Genomic DNA, 24,991 nt, shown 5'->3' with positions numbered 1-24,991 from the left:
TTACGATTTAACATGGATCATGTACATTCATGTTAGTATTAACTGTGACAAAAAAAAAAAACATTAGGAAACTTAGAACATTTTTGCTGATGAAAACACGAGAGTCAAAGTCAATGTAATTGCTTATAAACGCCGGTCTTTGTCATCCAAAACGAACGGCATAGTACGATATTGACAGGGCAATCAGTCTCAAAACATGTTACCAACCGTCCATTCATGAAAGAATTGACAACTAATGAAACTCAGATAATTTTGCTTCAGGATTGAACAAAGGAATTTAACAAGGTTGTTTATCATACAACATTGAGGCTAAACACACACATCCAATCAGTGGTGGTTGTGAACATGTCTTTTCTAACCACTGCCTTGGCCTTGAGAAAATGGAAACTGGTCTACATAATAACTCATCATCTGCAAAGAAATTAATGTCAAACAATTTTAAGCCATTGATAGAGTTATTGATAAGAGATACATGAGAAAGGGCCGGAAGCACCAGGAGATGCCAAATGGAGGGCCTTGATGAAGACAGATGTTACCTTTTATTTGCTTTAGTCTTTTGTTTGTCCTGTAGTAAGTATATATTAGCTGTTTTACAGGGGAGAGGATTAGGGTTTTTTGTGGCTGTTCTGTGGGAGGGTCTAGCTCCTCGAAAGCTAGTTTCTTATTGTAATCGCCACCTACTTTACCTCGTTCTGGTTATCAATACAATCTGCTATTACCTCCCCATTTTTATTGTATTATTGCTTCAGTCTTTGCTTGAGTATTGTTATACTCTATCATTACCTACATTTGTTCATCATCAAAACATTCATCCATACTTGCCCAACCATTGAAACTCAGAACGAATGCTGCAACAACATCATCATCTCCAAACGCAAAATTACCACCCCGCCGCAACGAGCGGCCACATACCTAGCACATATATAAAGGCCATCCCAATTCAAACAACTCTCCAGATATATGCTTTCCGCGCATCGACCTCCAATTGCTCTGCTGAGAACAGAAATTGAATATAATCGATCTATAGCAGCTAGCCAGCTATAAGCCATTTATATGATGAAAATCCAGGTATACCTCTCCTCATGAGTCATGTTCCTTCCACAGAGCAGTATTTGCAGACCAAAGGACAACAAACCAATGCACAAGGCTGATAGGGCCTGCGAAGGACAGATGTTTTGATGGTATGAACCAGGGACACAACAGCTTGGTTACAATGACATAGACAACTTTAGGAAACAAAGCAACAGGCAGTTCACTAATCAATTAACAGGCCACCAGGCAAGCTATAGGCAATTTTAGCACCTAAGAACTCAATTTGATATGCAAGAAGTCCAAAACTCTACATTTATATTGTATCATGCAGGAGAAAAATATAATACTTGAAAATGTCAAAAGAAAAAGAGATTTTACATAACCATTAAACTCTCTTGGTAATATCAGCCAGTTCAGCCAGATACTTCACAAAGAAGTACATGAAACACTACTCATATCATATCCACCCAGCAACAAACCTAGAGTCATATCAGTATTATCCATGTACTGACCCTCTTCAGTGAACGTTGACAGCATGTGTACATCCAGAGTGAGATTCCTCAACTCCAGCCATGTCAGTTTTCCTCAGTGTGATAATCTTCGACAGCACAAATCAAACATAATCTTCTTCCTTTTTTTTACATAAATCAAACATACTTACATGCCTTAAGAAGATGACTGAAACCTGTTCCAGGCACGTCAATGCAAATAGTGAAAAGATGGACAGCAGGAGCATAAATGGTTGGATTTTGGTGAATATGTTTTGGTCATCAATACTCATAAAAACTCAGGAAGCTATAGATAATCTGTACCAGTTAGTAAGAGGATGCACAAACTCATTGTGGCTTTAGTGTCATGAGCCCAAATCACGGAAACGTACTGGGTGTTTTCGCAGGGCTAGAAATGACCATCTAGCACCATCAATATTCACATGCACAGAACATACCTAACGAGCCCATGAACTGATTTTCATCTGTCCAATAACATAGGTGTCACCACTTGCCGTAAAGAATTATTACTATATTGTTTTCCTTAAGACTAAAAGCCATAAAAAACAGAGAAAAACATAAGATGTTATTTTCTTTCCTTAGCAAATATTTGATATGATGGTAATCAAAACACCAAAGAAGAAAAATGAAAGAAAAAGAAAAAAGAAGCTAACAATACGCTATAGCACCATGCAGCAGTGAAAAAACGCAATCGCCTACGTATCTGAGATTCATAAACTTGAACAACAGAAGGCACAATATTGACTATATTATATCCTGCTCACGACATCAGAAGAATTGCTATGAGCCTATTATTTATAAACTTAGCTTCAATGAGAATTTTATGGACAACAGCAAATAATTTACATAAATAGTTACGCTATTTACACGTTCTCCATTTAATTAGTATTGACTAGGCCAGCCGCACCTAATAAATAATAGACCAAAATCTCTAATCACCTAGTCTTGCAATACCCCCACAGGGCTTGCCAAACTCCATTTGTTTTGCACTAAGAAATATCTAATGACAGTTTTAAGTACCAAGGCAGTAAAAGTAAAACCAACCTAAACCAATAGAGGGACAAAAATGGCAGCATACAAAACATTTAATGTAGAAATTCTCTAAAGTCTGTTTTTTATTGTTTTCAGAGCTTACCCTAGGAATTCTCCAAAGAGTCTGAAATGCATCTGGTTTTCACCATTACCTTCCAATCTAATGTAGCCTGTAGCCTTATAAGCATCGCATACACATAGTAATAGTATTAATAACAATGTGGGTAAGGATCCCTGCATTATTTATTTATTAAAACAATCAACCTAGATCATAAATTCATGATGCTACTCAAACAATATTGATCAGATCAGTGAGAGATACTTGAGAAATATAAACTGCACCATCAGAGTTCCCGGAGAAGATAAAGGAATTGGGCACGTAAGTAAGACATGCATATAAATATAGAAACACCATTATGCCAAAGTCCAAACATTCCCTTGCTTGGCAGTCCAAGTATTCTTTGCTTCATCAGTTTCCAACCATCTTAACCATCACAATTAGACAATAAGATTCGGCATAAGAAAATAAAAACAAGACAAGAGGAAGAAATATCATGACTAAATGATCCAAATCAATCAAATCATACCGTATACAAATCTAACAATCAAAGTTAGCATCATCACTATAATAACCCGAGAAAGGCAACCATACATTCATGAATACCAAGCAATACCAAAAAATCTAGATTAATATACAATTACACCGCAATAATTCAACTAGAGATATAACATCGTAAGTGTAACCGCATAGCATTCCATGTTAAAACGAAAAGTCCTAACCTAATAGTTCCAAGCATTTCATGTTAATGAAAAAAAGTAGTGACCTAAGAGTTCAAAGAAAAAAAAACCTATAATTATTCATACGCGGACACTGCATTCCCTTGCTCCACCAACCAATTTCCCTGATGTACTGCTTGCCGTGATCCCGACTGGTACGTCAGTGCAATAAACCCTAAGCACTCGCGCCCTGGCTCTCCACGCACCGGTCCTAAACTTAACCACTGCCACAACCTTCACATTAAAGCTTACAGTCCCACGAGCTCTGTCCGCACTGATCCCATCCAAGACCCTCCGGTCAACATAAGAATTCGATGCCGAGAAACTCGCGTCTACGAACGTTTGATTCTTCTTCCCTTGCTGGAACGGCGGGATTCTAGTCTCGACAAGGAACTCCGTCTTGTAAAATACCGAGGGCCTGACATCATCGTAGGAGAGAGTCATTCTACTGTTGGGATTGTAGACCTGCAACCGCAGGTTCCAGCTGCCGGTGAGGGTCTGGGAGGATGAAGTGACATTGAAATTGGAGACAGAGAGCGAATCGACTCGGAACTCGGGGACTCTGGGGCGGATGACAAGCCAGCAGATGAAGAGTACCGTGGCGAATATAACAGTGAGACCGATGATAATCACGCAGAATCGACGGTAGAAGGCGAGGCGGGGGTCGGGAGGCGGCGGGGCATTGTAATAGTAGGCATGCGGCTGATTTTGCGGTGGTTGGGCTTGGTACGGGTAGGCGCTTCCGAGTGGCGGAGCAGGGTAGCCATTAGCTGAGGGGTAGCCGGTGACTGGTCTAGAAGGATCTGCCATGTTCGACAGAAACCGAGCCACGGAGGGTTTTTCTTACTCGCAAAGAAAATAGAAGGACCAATACTCGAATTGATTCAGAAATACGACGAAACGAATCGTTTTAGGTCTGAAAATAAGAGTACTCGCAAAGAAAATAGAAGGACCAATACTCGAATTGATTCTGAAATACGACGAAACGATTCGTTTTAGGTCTGAAAATCAAATGTGATTTTTCAGAATAATTTATATGTTCTCACATTTTCAAAATAGATAAGGCCCCTTGTCTAATATGGGCCTTTTCTATTATCTATTAATTAGAGCTATGTTTTTAGCTAAATTTAGCAATTAGGCCCAACTTTTTTAACGTCAGCCCAGCCTACTAATGCATATGGTATGATGGAATTAGAAGCGAAAATGCAATTGAAAACAGAACACCAGCTACTAAAAAAAAAGCAAAGAGGATGCAAATCGCTATTTAAATCTCGGGCCCCCAAAACAGCAAACACCACGTTGGTAATAGGTAAGATCGGGCTGAAGCTCATGCAAGTAATGAGTCTCTTAACCTCTCCATGAAGTGAGCCTAAAGCCCACAAGACCGGGAAACTCAGAAAAATAATCCAAGTTGATTCGAACTAACATTTTCATGGAAATACAACTTCACTATTTTCCGTTGATTTTCTACATAGAAATGATAGGCGTAAACGAATACACGTAGTGATTTTTGTTGATTTTTTCATAAACTCATCTATTTTCTCATTGAATTATCTTGTCGGCCTCAAATTTCTAAGATAAGGACTCAGATAGATGATTGACGATGATGAAAAACTAAGATGTTAAGCTCTTTAATGAGTGGTCAATGTAACGTTAATGTCTTCGAGGACATTGATGTATAAGTTATAACCAAACTCACAAAAGAGCCATTGCCATGTCAATCGATCTCTTGTGAATGTGCATGTATTGGTAAAGCATGCCCCATTGGTTTTCCTTTTTTCCATTACGTTTACTTGTGAAAATAAGATATCATGCTATGACAATTGACTCCTGCATGAAGCCGTTCTATGATATATTGAGCTTATATATAATACAATTTTTTTAAAAATATCTTTTGAATATTAGAGAAATTTTCATACTTCAGTCAACTTCAAAACTCACACTGTGCAACCAACGAAAGATGGCTCAATTGAATTAGATATATATTTGCCCAAGATTCGATTTCAATGAAAAGCAAATTTCTCAATGTTATTTAAAAAAAAAAATCACTCTACATATACATCGGGAAAAAATGAAACCAAATAACTAATTGATAGTCACAATTAATTGATTGACGGGTTGCAATCTCCTTCCCACGAAGCCCTTTCTAACAAGTTGGTGCTCTCTCGATCACATTTTTTGGGCACGTAATCATTTGGGTGATAATTTAGTTGTGAATCTCTTTGGAGTCAAATTGTATGGATTCGGAAGGTTTTGAGATTGAATTCTCACTGGGAACACTACCTTGTGGCCTCGCGCTGGGCTTTGGTTCAACTTATCTTATTATCATATGGAAAAATTCTGTGTGAGCGGGTCTGATTATCTCTGACCCCAATGTGAGTTTTTCTATATTTTCTCTGTTTATAGAATTTATACATTCTTCATGGGCCTTTCGTATCCATAAATAGTGCGAGAAAATGAATATGATTCCAAAAATCAGCCATTCACAACCATTGATGAGTGTGGTCATAAAAACTGCAAGACAAGCACATGTAATTAATAAAGAGGATATTTTGGATCAAGTGATACCCAGTTTATGGGAAAACTTTGGGTTTTGGACTGCATAATCTTTTTCTTTGTAGAAGCCACGGGATGATAAGTACTAATGTACTATAACGGGTTAATACAACTTGTGCCAACAGGTTGACAGATCAAAATTGACAAATTTTACCCGAGTAGTTTAATTGGCACAAATTGAACTGTCAGTGATCAATTTGGAACAATTGAAAGATCGATGGCCAAATTGGAACACCGATCATCTTTCGGTGACCACAAATTATATTAACCCGTACTATTGGAAATAAAGGCAAAAAAGGACGACTTCTTTCCATGCAAAACCTTTGGATTTGGGTTTGAGGGAAATAATTAGTGGTTTTTATCGTCTAAGTTGGGGATTATCGTCATTGTTTATTTCTGTATGGTTTAGAGAAAAAAACAACAGGAGAGGAAGAGCATCTTCAGTTGTATATTTTTACTAACAATACTTATCTACATGATTAAAGTCTAATCGCAGAAGTGCTATGGATCCCAACAACCAGGATCCCAATTATCCCAATTGTTGAGGTGTATGCATAGGATTTAATGTGCATGTGGATCCCATCACAAGCACATTAAATCTTGTGCATACACCGTAGCAACTGGGATAACTGGAATCTCAATTGTTGAGATCTTTATCTTTTGGAATTGTAATGGGCTGAAAGACTTGCCCGGCGCCGCCCTTTTGATAGTTGTATACTCAAATCTTCCGAGCTACCACAGAAAAAGAGGAAATAACAAAACCCAAATATGTATATCGGTTACGGCCTGCGACTTCCTGTAATAGTCAAGTATATGCGCTGCCCCCCAAACTTTGACTTCCTTTAATTTACTAATTCAACTTCAACAAAGTAAACAATCCTAAGTACGTAGCTTAGGCTTTGACTTATTATTCACACACTGAAAACGAGCAAAGACAATACATGTGTTTAATTATGATGAAACTAAAATATAATTCAAGTAGTATTGTGAGGATAAAGGCGAATTGGAAGTCCAAGGACAGGCCTTGGCATTGGATCAACAACAGTCTTCTCATCAGGAACCAATTTCTCCCATTTGAACCTTTTCACAAGGTTGTGCATGAACACAAGTATTTCCAGTCGAGCATACTCTTTTCCTGGGCACATTCTTGGGCCTCCTCCAAATGGAGCATATGTATAAGGAGCGGGTCCAACCCCTTCGAATCTACTCGGGTCGAATTTCTCGGGTTCCGGGAAGTATTCGGGGTGTTTGTGTGTTGTGTGCACACTCCAATACAACTGCAAATGAAAGTTAAGACTCTTGTTGATTGATATGTTCATGAAGTATGAAATATAAGTATCAGTAAAGAATTACGTACCTTCCAGCCTTTGGGGATGAAGAAACCGTTGAAAACAAAGTCATTGATGGCTTCCCTGAAAGTACCTTGGATAGGTGGTGTGAGTCTTAATACTTCACAAGCTACGTTCCATGAATATTTCATTTTTTGAAGATCCTCCCAATTCAATAACTCTCCAGGTGCTTTGCATTTAGCAACCTCCATTTGCTCTATTTGATGGGAAATCAAGCGATTAGCAATCATAATAATAATATTGTTTCCGTGATTTGAATCTATACCGCCTAAATTCTTTGTTGACTTGGATCCCAACTTTTTTGTCCTAGCTATCCAAAAGCTGAGATGGACGCACATGATCTATGTGAAATCGTGTACCCGACACGATCCATATGAAATATGTGTGTCATCTCAACATTTGGGATAGCTGTCACAAAAAAATATTGGCACCCATAATACTGTCGTTTTAACATACCTTTATAAACTCTAGCATAAATATCAGGCAGCTCCGCGAGATACTTGACGATGAAAGTACATGAAATACTAGCAGTATCGTATCCTCCCACCAACAACCCTAGAATCTTATCAGCAATATCCAACTCCTTCATGTACTGACCATCTTCAGTGCATGTTAACATCATGTGTGACAATATATCCTGATTTGGCAACGCTTTACCTTCAGCCAAATCAATCTTTCTTTGCTTAATTACCTTCAACAATTCAGTCCTAATATACCTGGATGCTTTAATACCACGATTAAAAGCCGTTCCAGGCATGTCAATTGGAATAGACAATAAACCGGTAACCAGAAGATTAAATGAGTCCACGAATTTAACAATGTATTGAGGATCATCAATACTCATAAACACCTTACAAGCTAACCAAAATGTGTACCACTTCGCGAGGGGGTGCACAAAAACTTCATCTTTGTTTTCCCAATATGATTCAAAGTGTTTTTGTGCAATTGTGTCCATGACTCCAACGTATCGCTGCAAGGACTCGGGTTTAAGGAACTTAGGAAGCAATCCGCGCAATTTCTTTGATTCATCCTTGATGGAGGTCTCGAGCGAGAAAGGGAAGATTTTGTTGAAATGGCTAGGCCAGGTTGCATTGACAAGCTTGTTTTCATTGGAGAACAAAAACTTGTTCCCGGCCGGGCCGCAAAAGACGGCGGTAGGCTCACGGTTAATATTTGTTTTGAAGATTTTGGAGGAGAACTCAGCCACCCTCTCAATGATGAACTTCTCCGGATGACCGTGCCATCCACAAGATATGAATTGGAAGGTCTCGCCAATGAATGGGAGGCCGGTCCTGCCCGGAGGAAGATTTGGGTTAGAGAAATGGGTTTTGTGTTTGTAAAAGAGGATGAAGAGGGAGAGGGTGGCGAAGGAGACAAAGAGGAGTAGATACATGCACAAATAATATTGCTCCATTGCTGTTTGTGTTTGTTTTATGGTATCATATGAAGTTGTATGCTTAAAGAATGTGTGTGGGTAATTTATAGACAAAAATAGAAGTGGAGTTCGTACATGAAAGTCAGATGTTTGACAAATTTTTGCGTGATTAACTAAAGCATGTGTAGAAATTAAGATGTCACTACGTACTTCGTTAGATGTGTAGAAATTAACATATTAAAAATTACATGTAGTTGAAACGTGAATGTTTCATTAGATGCGTGGCCGCACGAGGAAATGTATGATAATAAATGGGATTATTAGATTTAAGATACGTAGGAGTAGCATCAATTGAAAATAAATTGTGAGAAAATCGTTTAAGATGGCATGTGCAGGTGTAACATAGAAAGCGGTGCGACGGTGAGTAGAATGGAGAAAATTTGTATATTTGATAGTAAAAAGTGGAGAGGAAGGCTTTAAAAGACATGGATTATAATAGTAATAAATGATATAGATTCTCTCATTGATAAAATTATAGATACGGATTCAATGAGAATTGATAAAAGTATGATCTTACATGGAAATGATAGGCATATCGAATACAAATAGTGTATTTCCGTAGATTTTCTGATAAACTCATCTATATATTTTCCTCATAGATTTATCTACTCGACCTCAAACTTTTATGATAATGATTCAGATAATGATGATGAAAAATTAAGATGTTAAGCTTTTTAATGAGTTTGGTTATGAGAAATAGTATTCTCACCCCCTAAAGATGGTAATCCCACCCTCCATTTTTTGAATTTTATTTTTTTAATATTAATTTACATATGATTTGATTTTTGATTATTTTGATTTGCGTGTGATTTGACATTTGATTCATATTTTAAAAATTAATTTTCTCACTCCCATCAATTAATTAAATTAAACTTATTATATCACATCAATGCATATTGTCGGGTACATTTAATGTATGTTGCAAGTTATTTTTTGTACGGAGTGACCCATTCGTTTGTAAAATCATACATGTATCTAAACAACTTAATCATAATAGGAGGTATCGGGTAACTATATGTCAATGCCAATTGAACGAAATGATAACTATTCACAAATCCTATTGTGATAGTAATACGTAATGTCAATGAGCTGTGGATAGACGATTCACGCTCATAACTACCAAATAGGTCAATATGTCAACATACCTACCTCAACATACTCACCTAATAACCCAACAATAGCGCTAAATCCATAATTTTCATATGCTTTTATATCTATCATGGACAAAATATAAGACTGCATTATTAGCGGGAACTGACTAAATATACCCGTCAATCTACATTGATGAGATGTAATAAATTTACTTTAATTAATTGATGGGGGTGGTAAAACCAATTTTTGGAATGAGAATTAAATATCAAATCACACTCAAATTAAAAGAATCAAATATCAAATCATATAGAAATTAATATTAAAAAAATAAAATTTAATGATTCGGGGTGAGATTCCTAATTTAGAGGGTGAGATAACTTTTTCTCGTTTGGTTATTCATGAATATCATGAAATAGTTAACATCTTAAACTTTTCATCATGGCCAATCCAACCTTAATGTCTTCGAGTTCGAGGACATTGATGTATAACCAAACTCATTAAAGAGTTGTTGTGATTGTCAAAATCTCCGGTGACGTGTTGTGCTCTCTGCTTTTATGGGTAAGCATGCCCCATTGATTTTCCAACACCGATACTTGTGAAAATAAGATATCCCTACAATCAGGGGCGTCGTGAGGGCGATTGCACTAGGGCGTAGGAAGTGAGGCTACACTAGGCTGTAGTCATCATTTTTTTTTTTAAATAAAGATTGTACTACATGTAATAAAACTTTTTATTTATGTATATTTTTTTAGTAAGCGTATATATACCTAATTTTTTTTAAAAATGTCTAAACCCAACACTTCATTTCATAAATAGTAATCATTACACTTAACGTCACGTTAATAGTCTAAACATTTATAAATCCTGGTAGAGGAATTACAAAAAAACAAACACCAGACTAACATTGGACAAAACTGAGATGTATTCGAATAACCCTATCACGGGATAAACTCGGACAAACTAAATAAATTATACATAAAGCAAAAACAACACACATGGATTGGATCAAGATTTTTAACTTTCCCTTTATAAAAAAAGATATATCTCCACCAGATTTAGGAATCCCATCACTGTGCACCACATATGTGTCGCTAGAATACAACAGCAGAATCAGTGTTGTGATGTTTATATCTTTAGATAATAATGTTTAAAAAGTTTTCTTTTTTACTTATTATTATATTCGATTAATTTTATTTTATCAAAGTGCTCTCAGGATTTAAATAATATAACAAATTTATAAAATGCTTAAATAAGTTTTTTTTTATCCTTTTTTATGGCACAAAAAATATACTTAACCTAATAGTAATGAACAATACATAATAATAGTAACCTTGAAAGTATCCATTCTATTATTGTTAATATTAAACAACAATATTCTTATAGTTATAAATTTACGTATTATTTCATCTGATACATGGTCTTTAATTAATTTTCATCAATTTTAATATGTATTTATATTAAACTTTAGGCTTACTTTATGAGACCAAACATGAAGATGAATGTTCATCGATCATATCATTTCAATAAGTTTTATTGTTATAAAATAGCACTAAATTTTTTTTAGCGCACCCCATTATCGTTTCTTGGCTCCGCCCCTACTTATATGACATCAGCCGTTCTATGGTATATAAAAATATATGGAACTTATAATTAAAATGATCTTTTGAATTTTTCAATGAGAAAATTATTATTTATGGAAGACATCATCAACCAGTACTGTTTTTTGAGCTCATTGTTTGTGTACACACTCTGTTCTGATCTCAAGCAAACATGACTATGTTGGGACTGAATTAAGAATCAAGCAATGCCCAGACTTCATTCAACTTAAAAACTCACACTATGTGCATATGCATAAAAAAAGAAAAGAAAATAACCCTAATTGATAGTCACAATTAATTTATTAAGTGACGTGGTTGCAATCTCCTTGCCACAAATTCCCTTTCTAACAATTTGACAATCGGTTGAGTTAGGTATATGTGTGTTCAATGTTCGATTCCAATGATAAACATATTTCTTAGTGGTATTTTTTTTTAAAAAGAAGTTGATTGGGTCACGTATTGATTATGTAAATCACTTGGATGATAATCTAGCGCTGAATCTCTTTAGGGCTAAACTGTATGGTTTCAGAAGGTCCTGAGATTGATTTCCACTAGAAATAATATCATTGTGACCATGCATGGGACTCTGGTTCAACTTACCCTATCGTCAAGTGAGAAACTTATGACATTTTGACTCTATTTTTCTTCAATACTACAGGCAATGAAGTACTTTAATTTGTAGTTGGAACATTGAAACTTAAAAGGCAAAAATTTCAACAATAATAAAAATTAGACAATTGATTGATATCGTAATTGACAACTAACTACATAATTAAGCTCGAAAATGAAACTTGGGACTTTTGATTAGCCTTCTCAATCAGGGAAAGTCCTTACCTAATAATGTGGTGTGGCCCTCAATTAGATACATCGAGAGGAGATTTAGATGATTAGAGCAAGCCCATGCATATTCAACATCAAACACTAGCTACTACTCAACCTCGGTTTACATTTATGAAACAACGTTACATACGACTTACGGCTCCATTTCTCCACCTACTCTCATCATCATCATCAACAAGCTACAGTCTTCCCATGAAGTACATAAGAGGGGCTTTCACGAAAAACAAACTTTGAAAAATGGCACACGTAGTTGTTGGGAATGAAATCATAAGCAAAGAAAATAAAGCAATTAAAAAATAAGACACAAAGATTTACATGGTTTAGTCAATTGTGTTTAGGATCTATGGAGTTGCAGAGAGTTTTTACTATTTCGAAAGAAAGAATACAAGATGCAGTTGTAGGGTTACAATCACACTTATAAGGTGGATCGGGCTTATCGGCCCTCACCTCCGCTCCATGGATTGAGCCTCTCAAAAAATTCACTTACAATCACACTTATGCGGCAAAGATTTACGTGGTTCGGCTAAACACTAAACTCCGGTTCGGGCCTATCGGCCCTAACCTCTACTCTATGTACAGAGTAAGCCTCTCGAAAATCCACTCAAAGGATCCGCAACAATCTTCTCTGATCGAGTCCCCGCATACAAAGCAAACTCCATACTACCCAACAATAGTATCAATACGTAATGGAGACCTTGAATAGAACACATAACTCTCTTCTGCAGGAAAAACTTGAAAGAAGTACTCTCTATGTCTGTAATATTATTACGTATTTCACTTTATTTGTAATTCAAAGTAATCAAAAATATCTAAAACATCCATAAAAAAATGTTATTGATAAATATCACCGATCACTGGCCAACAACTTGATCTGGCATCTATGTTTGGTTCCCCAAACTGATGGTCTGACATCTATGGTTGGTTCCTCTCGACGGATACTCTTCTCTTTGTGGACAATCTATCTACCTCCAAATATCATAAAATTCTTTCACACCGTATAACCAACATTCTGGGCTTGGTGAAAATTAACTTTGATACAGCAGTGCGAACTGATCTTAATAGGTCCGGTTTTGGTTGTATTATTCGGGATGATCAGGGTTTTCCTTTGGCGGCTTGCTCTGATGTGAGACCTGTAGCTCTTAATTCGCTAATGGCTGAGGCGCTTTCAGCCCTTCTTGCCTTACAATTTACCAAGGATCTGGGCTTTCATGCAATTCACCTAGAAGGAGATGCTCTTCATCCCCAGTCTCTGTTTGATAATTTATCGGATTGGGGTGTGATTGTTTTGGATATAATCAGTTTGTTGGATTTTATTTATTTATTTATCAGTGGAAGGTCTCCCATGTTAAGAGAGGCCTTAATGAGGCGGCACACCTTCTTGCACAAAAAGGCATATTGGTCAACTCTTTCTTGTCTTGGATTGAGGTAGTCCCTCCCGAAGTGGAGGTAATTGTGGCGAGGGAAAGTTCTACTGAAAGAAGTGGTGTTTAGGGCTTGGTTTGTAATTCGTGGTTTAGTCTTCTCTTTGTTGTGGTTGTCTGGTTGTATCTAATTAAGACTTTTCGTCTTTTTTAAGTTTTTTTGTAATGCTTGCCGTCTTTCCTTCTTTTTTGTGTTTCGTCTACCTACGGGTAGAGAAAGTGACCATTGTTGTTTGTGTTTGTTAGTTTGTTTTTTTGGTATATGGAATTGTATACAAGTAAAGAATGCGTGTGAGTAATTTATAGACAAAAATAGAAGTGGAGTTCACACATGAAAGTCGGATGATTGACTAATGTGTGGGTGTGATTAACTAAACACTTGAAGGTGTGTACAAATTGAGAGGTTTGTGTAGAAATTAAGACGTTTTTGTAGAAATTAAGATTTCAATTTCCGTCGGATGCACATGAAAGTCAGATAGTTGACTAATGTTTTGTTTGGATGCGTAGAAATCAAGATTGTCAATCTCTTGTGAAGTGTGCATTTATGGGTAAAGTTACTTGTGAAAATAAGATATCATGACATGACACCAGCTGCTCTATAATACATGTACGAACGTAGCTTATAATTAATTAATATCATCTTTTGAATTTTCAATGAGATAAGATAACTATCAATATTTGTGGTAGAAGATAACAATTACTCTTAAATTTAATTACAATGTTAGCTTGTGAATAATATATACCACAAATTAAGGTTGTGTTTGGTATCACTTCCAAAAATTTTGAAAACAAAAATAAAAAACGAAAACATAAAACATAAAACATAAAACATAAAATTGAAACTTGTTTGATTGAACACTTATGAAAACAAAAACTGAAAGCATAAAACTGAAAAAAAAAATGTGTTTATGCTTTTATTTTCATAATAATGGAATATATCCACACCATTATATTTTTCATAACTGTAGGCTTTGTCGTGTCTATTACAACGTAATTCACCATTGAAAACATCAATAGAAAGAAAAAAAGATAAGAAATAAAACAATAACTAAAAGTATATTTGATCATTGTCTTCACATCTCTATGCAATTTGCAATCTGAAATTTCAAAGAAAGTGCAATCTATAATAAGTGTAACTAGTTCTCTTTCCAAAACTTTTAAAAACCTTTTTTTCTTGTTTTCAAAAATTTTCAAAACCTGTTTTTGGTTTTCATAAAAACCAAAACAGAAAATACAAATAAACAATATTTTCTGTTTTTATTTTCTATTTTTTGAAAACGAAAACAAAAAATAAGAAACAAAAGTGATACCAAACAGACCCTAAGGTTACCTACACACCAAGACAACAAGCCAAACATTTGTTTCAGCACGTACGACTACATGAAATCATTGAACCCAAAATCTCATACGTACAAGTTTACAAAAATCTCAGTACTCACCACTCACGAAATATGTGACAACGGAGAAGTCACAAAGAGTACGTTTTAGACATGAAAAGTGAGAAGCTAAAAAAACAAGAAATTTGAAGACGAAATATCCTATGTAGCACTCGACTTGAGTGGACGGGGTCACAAGCCTCTGCAGTGTCAAACTCGGTGGTGCTAGATGAACTATCGAATGATGATAATAACAGGCATGTGAGCCATTATGAACAGGTCCAAAGCGAATAAAGTGTTACTACTACGAATGAGTGGACTGTTATATATAGGAATTATCCTATGAGATCTTAAAATGATGTCATAACTTTTAGAGTTCAAAACATTTTTTTAAAAATTTGAAAAGAAATATTTTTATTTTGACCGGTCTTACAAATCAAACGATATATTTTTTGTTCGAAAAAAAAATAAAATTCAACATGAAAAGTGCATGATAATTCTAGATCGTTTGATATAAAACAAAAGACATTTCATACCCTTTCCAATTTGTATTTGATTTTTGTTTCAAACAAAAAAACATATTGTTGGGTTCGTAAAACTGATCAAAATATAATTATATTTTATCCAAATTTTAAAAAAAAAATTCAACCCTAAAAGTGAATCATAAAGTAAAGAATATATATATATATATATATACACACACACAACCCACGTAAGACACCATGATTATACAATTTCAAATACATTTATGAAAGCAAGTGAGCCATTAGTTGAACGACAATCACATTGTATGTAAAGAATCACCTACCCATCAGGTTGTGGGTTCGAATCCTACACAAGGACTGAGCTACTAAGGGTCTCAGGGGGGCATGTGCCCCCCTGGATTTTGATAAAATTTTTTTACTATAGATACATATAAGTTTACAAATATGTAAGAGAATGATGTGTGGTGTAGTGGTTATGCACTTGTTCTTAATGCTCAAGACTTGGGTTCCATTCTGAAGTGTTGATCATATTTTTCGAACTTATTTTGTCTCATTTTGTTTTTGTTTCTACATTTACTGTTTTTATTTTGTCTCTTTATTTACGTTCTTCAATTTTGTGTTTTTATTATTATTATTATTTCAAGAATTAGTGTCGTCCCTATTTCTTTCTCTCTATTTTTTTTTTCATTTTGCCTATTTTAATCTTTGAGTCACTCATTAAAAACTAATGATTGTAAAATATATTTTATTTTTCTTGTTATTTGTTAATTTCTAGTAATATAAAATAATATATATAATTCTATAGTCTTACAGTTCAAGTTATATTTATTGGACTGAATATTAACAAACGACATATAAATAGTCTAAAAATATTTCGGGAGTGCTGCTCCCGAACCCCCGCGGTGCCTCCTCTCACTACAAATCCTGGTTACGTCCTTGATCCTACACTCTCTCCAAACCCCAGTTTAAAAAAAAAAAATGAAGAAAATCTCAAACAAATCCCCAATTCCTATACACCCAAAAACTCTTACATTTTGACTCTATTTTTCTTCAATACTACAGGCTTCTTGCTCTTCCAAATGCCAAATTAAGAATCTATAACAAACCAAAATAATACGAAGGCGACTCATATATATATATATATATCCACCTTACCGATGCAAACGTTCATTCATTCTTGGGATGATCTATATGAATGAAGCACGTTTTGTAATTGGAACCTTGTAAAAGGCAAAGAATTTCAACAACAATAAAAATTAGACTAGTGATTAATATCGTAAATGACAAGTAACAACCTAAATTAATGTCGAAAATGAAACTTGGGACTTTAATTTGATTAGCCTTGTTGCTCTCTCAATCAGTGAAAGTACTGTTTAGTGTTTACCTAACAATGTGATGTGGCCCTCAATTAATTAGATACATCGAGAAGAGATTTACATGATTACAAGCAAGCCCATGCATATTCAACATCTAACACTACTACTACTACTACAACACGGTTTGCATTTAAATGACAGACGCAGATCCATCAATAGTACCGCTTTATGAAACAACATATAACTTACAATCCTCCTACTCAGGTAGAGTGTTAGAAATCCAAGTCCAGTCCAAATACATCAGTAAATGAAACTTTTATGAATTTTTTTTAGGGCCATCTCCATAGTTCTTAGGCACAGAAAATTCGTTTCTATGGGGATCAAAGTGCAAAAAACTTAAAACTCTCTAATTTTCTTTTTGAAAGACTCATAGGCCACCATAGCAGACGGAAACTACTACAACACGGTTTGCATTTAAATGACAGACGTAGATCGATCAATGGTACCGCTTTATGAGACAACATATCACTTACAATCCGTTCTCCTCCTACTCAGGTAGAGTGTTAGAAATCCAAGTCCAAATACATCAGTAAATGAAATTGTTATGAATTTTTTTTGAGGCCATCTCCATAGTTCTTAGGCACAGAAAATTCGTTTGTGTGGGTATCAAAGTGCGAAAAACTTAAAACTCCTCTATTTTTTTTTTTGAAAGACTCATAGGTCACACACACGCTAAGCGCTAAGCCTCTATTTTTGTTTTGAAAGACTCATAGGCCAAACACGATAAGCCTCTATTTTTTTTAAAATTTTTTTTTTGAAAGACTCAAAAGCCACACACGCTAAGCCCAGCAGATGGAAACTACCCAAATCTCAACTCCTTGGTGAGAATAGAACTTTGGACCTCAAGAGCTTGAGTAGGCAACCTGATCAACCAAGCTACCTCCTATTCTCAAAACTCTCTATTGAATAAACGTATTTCACTTGACTTGTTATTCAAGGTTTCAAACACATCTGGCACATCCATAAAAAAAAATCTAGAACATAAACACGAAAATCATTAAGGACTAAATTTAAGAAAAAAATGCTTTTGATAAATACCATGGACCCTGGTCATTGGCCAAAGCCCAAATATTTGTCAATGAGTTGGCTCCCGAAGTAGTAAAATGGGCCACATTGGTCCAATACACCGGCCGTTATGTGGGCTGCGACTCCTCATGACTACTGAGTAGTCCTCCAGTTTTGGTTTTCTTCAATAAAACTTGCATTATCGGGAAAAAAAAAAAATTTGCTGTCATCTTCCTCACGGGAGAAACCAAAACTGGTCTCAACTAAGCAAGGAACAGATGTAGGATCACATACATGTTTTTGTCCAGAAATATGTTCAGTGATCTCAGTAGAAGCACAGGGGGCAGGAGAGCAGATGGTTGGATGTGATTCGAAACTCTCATTGCTGGTGAGCAAATCATGTTTTGAAATTGTCTGCTCCGTCATGTCAATAAAAGAAGTTGCAACATCAGACTGCTCATATGCTTGAATTGAGGCCGACGATGAGACAGAATTGCTGCTGTCTGTTTGCATTCCTTTCGAAGAACAAAAAGAAGTCTTCTGAGACTCTAGTGTGACCTCCTTAGAAACATGTGTAACACACAACCATCAGAAACACGATAAGAATCTCTTTCAAAAAAAAAAAATAAATCTCGCACCTTCACAATACATGAAATAATGCTTGAGACCTCCAAACAGTGACCCTCATTTAATGTGGAGTGTTGGATGTGAAGTGGGTCCTACATGTGTGTTTTTAATCCATAGTTATTTTAATGCTACATAGATTTGGGGGACTTTTTGGGGGTCAAATTTTGACGGTCTCTAGCACATGATACATAATATTCTCTCTCCTCCACACACACGCATATATATTATTTTATTGAAAATAAATGGGGAATGTTATGTGTATTTTAAATTAAATAAAAAACTATATATATTTATTAATATAATTAAGTATTTGATGATCTATTTCTTTGATTATGTTTTTTTGAATTCAAGGGAAGGGGAAGGGGAGGCTCTAACTCGAGACCTCTATGAAATACCAAACACATGAGTGTCATCTGAGTTAGAAAGTTTCACATTAATTGAATCGTAGAGAATATGGATATCATTTAATAAGGAATAACGCTATGTTGTGATAGATTTGAATATGAATCCAAGCCGCGGATAATGCAATAAACCCACCCATTATTCACTTGAAAAATCCTCTCCTCCTCCTCCTCAACACATCTCTGTACAACACTAATCCTTAATTAGTCCAAACACAGTCTGGTTCAACGCTCGTAGGGGATGTGGTAATTGGAGTTAGGGTTTCGAATCGACAAACTAATGTCCCAATTAATAAATACAACTTTGAGTTTTTAACTACATAATCTTTTGTTTGTTGAGTCCACGAGATGATAAGTAGAGCAATAAAAATACAACTTCTTTTGGATTTGGGTTAACGTTTGAGGCAAATAATTGGTGGTCTTTGTATCGTCTAAGTTGGTGGATTATCGTCATTGTTTGTTTCTGTTTGGTTTAGAAAATAAAAACAGGAGAGGAAAGAGCTTGCTTCTTCAGTTGACTTCCTTTGATTTACTAGTTTAACAAAGTAAACAATCCCAGTACGTAGCTAATTAGGATTTGTCTTATTTATTCACACGTACACTCGGAAAAAAAAAAAAAAAACACAAAGACAATACATGCGTTTAATTACGATGAAACAAAAATATATAAAAACTAAAAGATAATTCAAGTAGTATTGTGAGGATAAAGGCGAATTGGAAGTCCAAGGACAGGCCTTGGCATTGGATCAACAACAGTCTTCTCATCAGGAACCAATTTCTCCCATTTGAACCTTTTCACAAGGTTGTGCATGAACACAAGTATTTCCAGTCGAGCATACTCTTTTCCTGGGCACATTCTTGGGCCTCCTCCAAATGGAGCATATGTATAAGGAGCGGGTCCAACTCCTTCGAATCTACTCGGGTCGAATTTCTCGGGTTCCGGGAAGTATTCGGGGTGTTTGTGTGTTGTGTGCACACTCCAATACAACTGCATGCAAATGAAAGTTAAGACTCTTGTGTTGGACCAAGACTTAGTGTCTAGTCAACATTGTGTTTTTGATGATTGTGTATGATTGTATACTAAAATGTGTGTGAGCATGCTTGACTTGAACATATCCTAAAATGCTAGAAAACATGCTTAAATGGTTATTTGGTTAATTGTTTAATATCTTAATTGTGCATATACACTTAAATGAAGGCTTATGCATATCTCTATCTGAATTTGATATCTATATATTTTTGAGATAGTGCTGGAAATTTAGTTTTGAAAACAAACATACATGGACTAAGTTAGGGCATTAATCTTCTAAAAAGATCATAATTTATCTTAACCAACTTAGATCCAAATGACTTGAAACTTGAACCACATGCACATGAAGGTCTAATATATGTTCTAGGACTATAATCATGATAAATTAAGTGCATCACATATATATTTGGTCATATGCTTAAATTCCGCCAAAACTAGGTTTTACCTAATTTTGTGCATATGTGTTCTTTGTGAACATAGTGAACCAAATGAACTCCGATTTAAATGAAATTTCGTGTGCATCTTAGTTTCATCACTAAGAACATATTTGACTTAGTAAAGTTCAAGAGAAAAGGTCATTTACACTGAGTTTGCAAAATGACATTGAATTTACACTTAGAATTTATCGGTTTCACTATTGGTGACTTATTTGCTTGGTTGAGTGACCAAACGATTTCCGATTGTTATGAAATTTTATATGGACATTATAATATATATAAAATGATTTATCATGCAGTAATATGAATTTTCTGGGTTGTTTTTCTAATGTAATTAACCTATGCGCTCTATATGAAGCTCTTTGAGCTTACATGCAATTGGGGAGTTCTACCTCCTATTTCTTTGTAGGTTAATCATCATGAGGATATCATATCACTCAGAATTCAGCTATGCTCAAGTGAATTGAAGTCCGGTTTTCGAGTATGAGCTTGGATCTCTAGAAAACCAAGAAAAACCTATGTTCATCAACCTTCCACTAAGGCATTTTGATTGATGATTGGAACTAGCCTTAGGGCTGTATAATATGGATATATTGGTGCTGCCAAATTCAGAGTTTGAAGTCAAGATTGGAGGGACATGTTTGGTCACGTGAAGGATCTCTTATCTTCATCAAACAAGATCTTGCACATGCTTCCATTATTGAGGTCAATGATCAGATTTTTGTGAGAAGACAATTGATGAAGCTAAAGGACAAATGCAATGGTTGAAATTTGTAAGAGATGAGAAAGTATATTTTGCAACTAGACAAGACTTAGATTATGAAGATATTCTTGAAGACTACAAGCTCCAATGGTACACTAATCTATGGCCGAGATTGAATTGTTTTGAATTATGAATGGATCATATTACAACAAGACTTGAAGGGTTAAGATGATCATTTAAAGGTGAATCCAATGGTTGTGCATAAGACAACATTCTTGCTTGCAATTTTTGACTTAAAAGAAGATCTTACTTGATTTTTGGAGTCAAAGATGGCTGCAAGTTGCTACACATTTAAAAGGAAATTGTTGGAGATACCAATGCCAAGATTTGGTGCAAGTTTGATCAAATGGTCAAAGATGACAAAATTATTGGAGATACCAAGGTCAAGATTTGGTGCAAGTTTAATTAAATGGTCAAAGATGGCTGCAAGTGCACATGACAACTCAAATCTTGCAAAGCTAGACTTGGAAAATAATGCAAGTGCAACGGCTACATATTGTAAGGTCAAGATTTAATGATCTATTCATTCAATGGCCAAGATTTGCACATGTAATTGAAGGTCGAGATTTGAAGATGGAAAAAGATCCAACAGTGGAAATCACAAGAGCTTGGTAAATTATAAAGAGGGGTTCTTCCTCATTCCAACTTGGAGAAGCCAAAATTACATTGAAGAAATTCTTGCTCTCAAAACTTTCAAGCTAGTTTGTGCCATTGAATCCAAGCTTCTACCCAAGCCACTCTAAAGGCTTCCTCACTATTTTGCTTTTGCAAAGAGGGAGTGCTTCTCATTTGGCTTCTTATTTTCAGATTCGAAAATCCTCATTATTCTTCATTTTCTATCCAACCCGTGAGGTGATATTGTGATTCCTGAGTGTTCCTCAACCCCATTTGCTTAGTGCAAACCTTGAGTGAATAATTTATACCGAACACTTGTAAAAGTCCCTTCATTGGGCAAAAACCTTGTTGAGGTTGAGTTTAAGGGAGTGCTTGAAACCCTTGGTTGTAAAGTTTGAAGATTGTCTTGAAATCTTCAGTTTTAAGGGTGACCTAAAAACCCTTGTGAGTTTTGTGGAGCTCTGGAGAAAACCACATCCTTAGTGGAGGTTGGAAAATCCTAGGTTGGTGAACCTAGGTAGTAGATGTAGGAGAAGAGTCTCCGAACTACTATAAATTGCTGTGTGGACTTTCTTGATTGCATTGCTTGCTTGTTGATTGATTAAGTGTTTTGATTGCAGAATTTTCTGAACCACTAGTCTGTCCGTGCACTGTTCACATAGCTAAACTTTGAATTTTAATCTGCATTTTTGATATAGTATTCATTAGGGTGTTTTGATACTGCATACCAAATTTCATTGAATTCTGACTTGATTTGCTAGGTGAAATTTGAGTTGTAAAATCTGTGTGCAGTGTGTTGTTTAAAAAATCTGTTTTTGCAATTTCTTGATTATTTGATAATTGATCATTCACCATATTGTATCACATCTTACATTGAAATGAATATTGATTAAGATAATCATTAGAGTCCAAATTTGTGTTGTTAATTGTTAATTGACATTGATTTCCTTTTAAATTATAAAAAGAGATTCCTATCGGAATTTGGGGACACAATTCACCCCCCACTCTTGTGTTAAGTGCGATCCATCATCTTGTTGATTGATATGTTCATGAAGTATGAAATGTAAGTATCAGTAAAGAATTACGTACCTTCCAGCCTTTGGGGATGAAGAAACCGTTGAAAACAAAGTCATTGATGGCTTCCCTGAAAGTACCTTGGACAGGTGGTGTGAGTCTTAATACTTCACAAGCTACGTTCCATGAATATTTCATTTTTTGAAGATCCTCCCAATTCAATGACTCTCCAGGTGCTTTGCATTTAGCAACCTCCATTTGCTCTATTTGATGTGAAATCAAGAAAAACCAAGGGATTAGCAATCATAATAATAATAATAATATTGTTTCCGTCATTTGAATCTACGCCGCTTAAATTATGTGTTGACTTGGATCCCAACGTTTTTTGTCCCAGTTATCCAAAAGCTGAGATGAACGCACATGATCCATGTGAAATCGTGTGCCCTACACGATCCATAAGAAATATGTGCATCATCTCAACATTTGGGATAGCTGGAACAAAAAATATTGGCACCCATAATACTGACGTTTTAACATACCCTGATATACTCTAGCATAAATATGAGGCAGCTCCGCGAGATACTTGACGATGAAAGTACATGAAATACTGGCAGTATCGTATCCTCCCACCAACAACCCTAGAATCTTATCAACAATATCCAACTCCTTCATGTACTGACCATCTTCAGTGCACGTTAACATCATGTGTGACAATATATCCTGATTTGGCAACGCTTTACCTTCAGCCAAATCAATCTTTCTTTGCTTAATTACCTTCAACAATTCAGTCCTAATATACCTGGATGCTTTAATAGCACGATTAAAAGCCGTTCCAGGCATGTCAATTGGAATAGATATTAAACCGGCAACCAAAAGATTAAATGAGTCCACCAGTTTAACAATGTATTGAGGATCATCAATACTCATAAACACCTTACAAGCTAACCAAAATGTGTACCACTTCGCGAGGGGGTGCACATAAACTTCATCTTTCTTTTCCCAACATGATTCAAAGTGTTTTTGTGCAATCATGTCCATGACTCCAACGTATCGCTGCAAGGACTCGGGTTTAAGGAACTTAGGAAGCAATCCGCGCAATTTCTTTGATTCATCCTTGATGGAGGTTTCGAGCGCGAAAGGGAAGATTTTGTTGAAATAGCTAGGCCAGGTTGCATTGACAAGCTTGTTTTCATTGGAGAACAAAAACTTGTTCCCCGTCGGGCCGCAAAAGACGGCTGTAGGCTCACGGTTAATATTTGTTTTGAAGATTTTGGAGGAAAACTCAGCCACCCTCTCAATGATGAACTTCTCCGGATGACCGCGCCATCCGCAAGATATGAATTGGAAGGTCTCGCCGATGAATGGGAGGCCGATCCTGCCCGGAGGAAGATTTGGGTTAGAGAAACGGGATTTGTGTTTGTAAAAGAGGATGAAGAGGGAGAGGGTGGCGAAGGAGACAAAAAGGAGGAGATACATGCACAAATAATATTGCTGCATTGCTGTTTGTGTTTGTTTTATGGTATAATATGAAGTTGTATGCTTAAAGAATGTGTGTGGGTAATTTATAGACAAAAATAGAAGTGGAGTTCGTACATGAAAGTCAGATGTTTGACAAATCTTTGGGTGTCATTAACTAAAGCATGTGTAGAAATTAAGATGTTATTACGTACTTCGTTAGATGTGTAGAAATTCACATATTAAAAATTACATGTGGTTGAAATGTGAATGTTTCATTACATGCGTGGCCGCACGAGGAAATGTATGATAATAAATGGGATTATTAGATTTAAGATACGTAGGAGTAGCATCAATTGAAAATAAACTGTGAGAAAATCGATTAAGATGGCATGTGCAGGTGTAACATAGAAAGCGGTGCGACGGTGAATAGAATGGAGAAAATTTATATATTTGATAGTAAAATGTGGAGAGGAAGGCTTTAAAAGACATGGATTATAATAGTAATAAATGATATAGATTCTCTCATTGATAAAATTATAGATACGGATTCAATGAGAATTGATAAAAGTCTGATCTTACATGGAAATGATAGGCATATCGAATACAAATAGTGTATTCCCGTAGATTTTCTGATAAACTCATCTATATATTTTCCTCATAGATTTATCTACTCGACCTCAAACTTTTATGATAATGACGATGAAAAATTAAGATGTTAAGCTTTTTAATGAGTTTGGTTATGAGAAATAGTATTCTCACCCCC

General features: G+C 35.6%; 3 protein-coding genes and 1 pseudogene across 6 annotated transcripts; all 4 read right to left on the bottom strand.

The window, feature by feature from the left end:
- Positions 1-451: 451 nt before the first annotated feature.
- On the bottom strand, positions 452-4,266 carry LOC120005547 (uncharacterized protein At1g08160). Of its 4 annotated transcripts, XR_005469831.1 has the most exons (3): positions 3,422-4,266; positions 1,075-1,157; positions 452-990 (listed from the first exon to the last, which is right to left on the bottom strand). XR_005469831.1 is itself a non-coding variant. In XM_038855258.1 (2 exons), exon 1 carries the CDS (start codon positions 4,158-4,160, stop codon positions 3,432-3,434), a length of 729 nt encoding a protein of 242 aa, XP_038711186.1. In that variant the 5' UTR covers positions 4,161-4,266; the 3' UTR covers positions 1,329-1,717; positions 3,422-3,431. The 4 variants fall into 4 exon arrangements, 3 of the variants coding, with proteins under 3 accessions (XP_038711186.1, XP_038711175.1, XP_038711166.1); XM_038855258.1 differs by lacking the exons at positions 452-990; positions 1,075-1,157 and adding an exon at positions 1,329-1,717; XM_038855247.1 differs by lacking the exons at positions 452-990; positions 1,075-1,157 and adding an exon at positions 1,726-2,005.
- Positions 4,267-6,725: 2,459 nt separating this feature from the next.
- Positions 6,726-24,991, bottom strand: part of LOC120006583 — a 29,744-nt pseudogene continuing 11,478 nt past the window's right edge.
- On the bottom strand, positions 6,735-8,702 carry LOC120006586 (beta-amyrin 28-monooxygenase-like). Its single transcript, XM_038856667.1, has 3 exons — positions 7,712-8,702; positions 7,264-7,451; positions 6,735-7,183 (listed from the first exon to the last, which is right to left on the bottom strand). The coding sequence occupies exons 1-3, from the start codon at positions 8,667-8,669 to the stop codon at positions 6,881-6,883; spliced, it is 1,449 nt and encodes a 482-aa protein (XP_038712595.1). The 5' UTR covers positions 8,670-8,702; the 3' UTR covers positions 6,735-6,880.
- On the bottom strand, positions 19,415-24,269 carry LOC120006591 (beta-amyrin 28-monooxygenase-like). Its single transcript, XM_038856679.1, has 3 exons — positions 23,310-24,269; positions 22,846-23,033; positions 19,415-19,899 (listed from the first exon to the last, which is right to left on the bottom strand). Exons 1-3 carry the CDS (start codon positions 24,265-24,267, stop codon positions 19,597-19,599), a joined length of 1,449 nt encoding a protein of 482 aa, XP_038712607.1. The 5' UTR covers positions 24,268-24,269; the 3' UTR covers positions 19,415-19,596.

The sequence above is a fragment of the Tripterygium wilfordii genome, chromosome 2 (assembly GCF_013401445.1).
Source record: "Tripterygium wilfordii isolate XIE 37 chromosome 2, ASM1340144v1, whole genome shotgun sequence".
Lineage (NCBI taxonomy): Eukaryota > Viridiplantae > Streptophyta > Magnoliopsida > Celastrales > Celastraceae > Tripterygium > Tripterygium wilfordii.
Note: the sequence above shows the minus strand (reverse complement) of the source record. Positions and strands in the feature narration are given on the sequence as shown.

Excerpts from the sequence above, each read along its gene's own strand:
- LOC120006586 (XM_038856667.1), bottom strand. The coding sequence starts at position 8,669 with ATGGAGCAATATTATTTGTGCATGTATCTACTCCTCTTTGTCTCCTTC. Across the intron at positions 7,452-7,711 it reads TTATGCTAGAGTTTATAAAG|AGCAAATGGAGGTTGCTAAA; the intron begins GTATGTTAAAAC and ends CCCATCAAATAG. Across the intron at positions 7,184-7,263 it reads TCATCCCCAAAGGCTGGAAG|TTGTATTGGAGTGTGCACAC; the intron begins GTACGTAATTCT and ends TTTCATTTGCAG.
- LOC120005547 (XM_038855258.1), bottom strand. The coding sequence starts at position 4,160 with ATGGCAGATCCTTCTAGACCAGTCACCGGCTACCCCTCAGCTAATGGC.
- LOC120006591 (XM_038856679.1), bottom strand. The coding sequence starts at position 24,267 with ATGCAGCAATATTATTTGTGCATGTATCTCCTCCTTTTTGTCTCCTTC. Across the intron at positions 23,034-23,309 it reads TTATGCTAGAGTATATCAGG|AGCAAATGGAGGTTGCTAAA; the intron begins GTATGTTAAAAC and ends CACATCAAATAG. Across the intron at positions 19,900-22,845 it reads TCATCCCCAAAGGCTGGAAG|TTGTATTGGAGTGTGCACAC; the intron begins GTACGTAATTCT and ends ATTTGCATGCAG.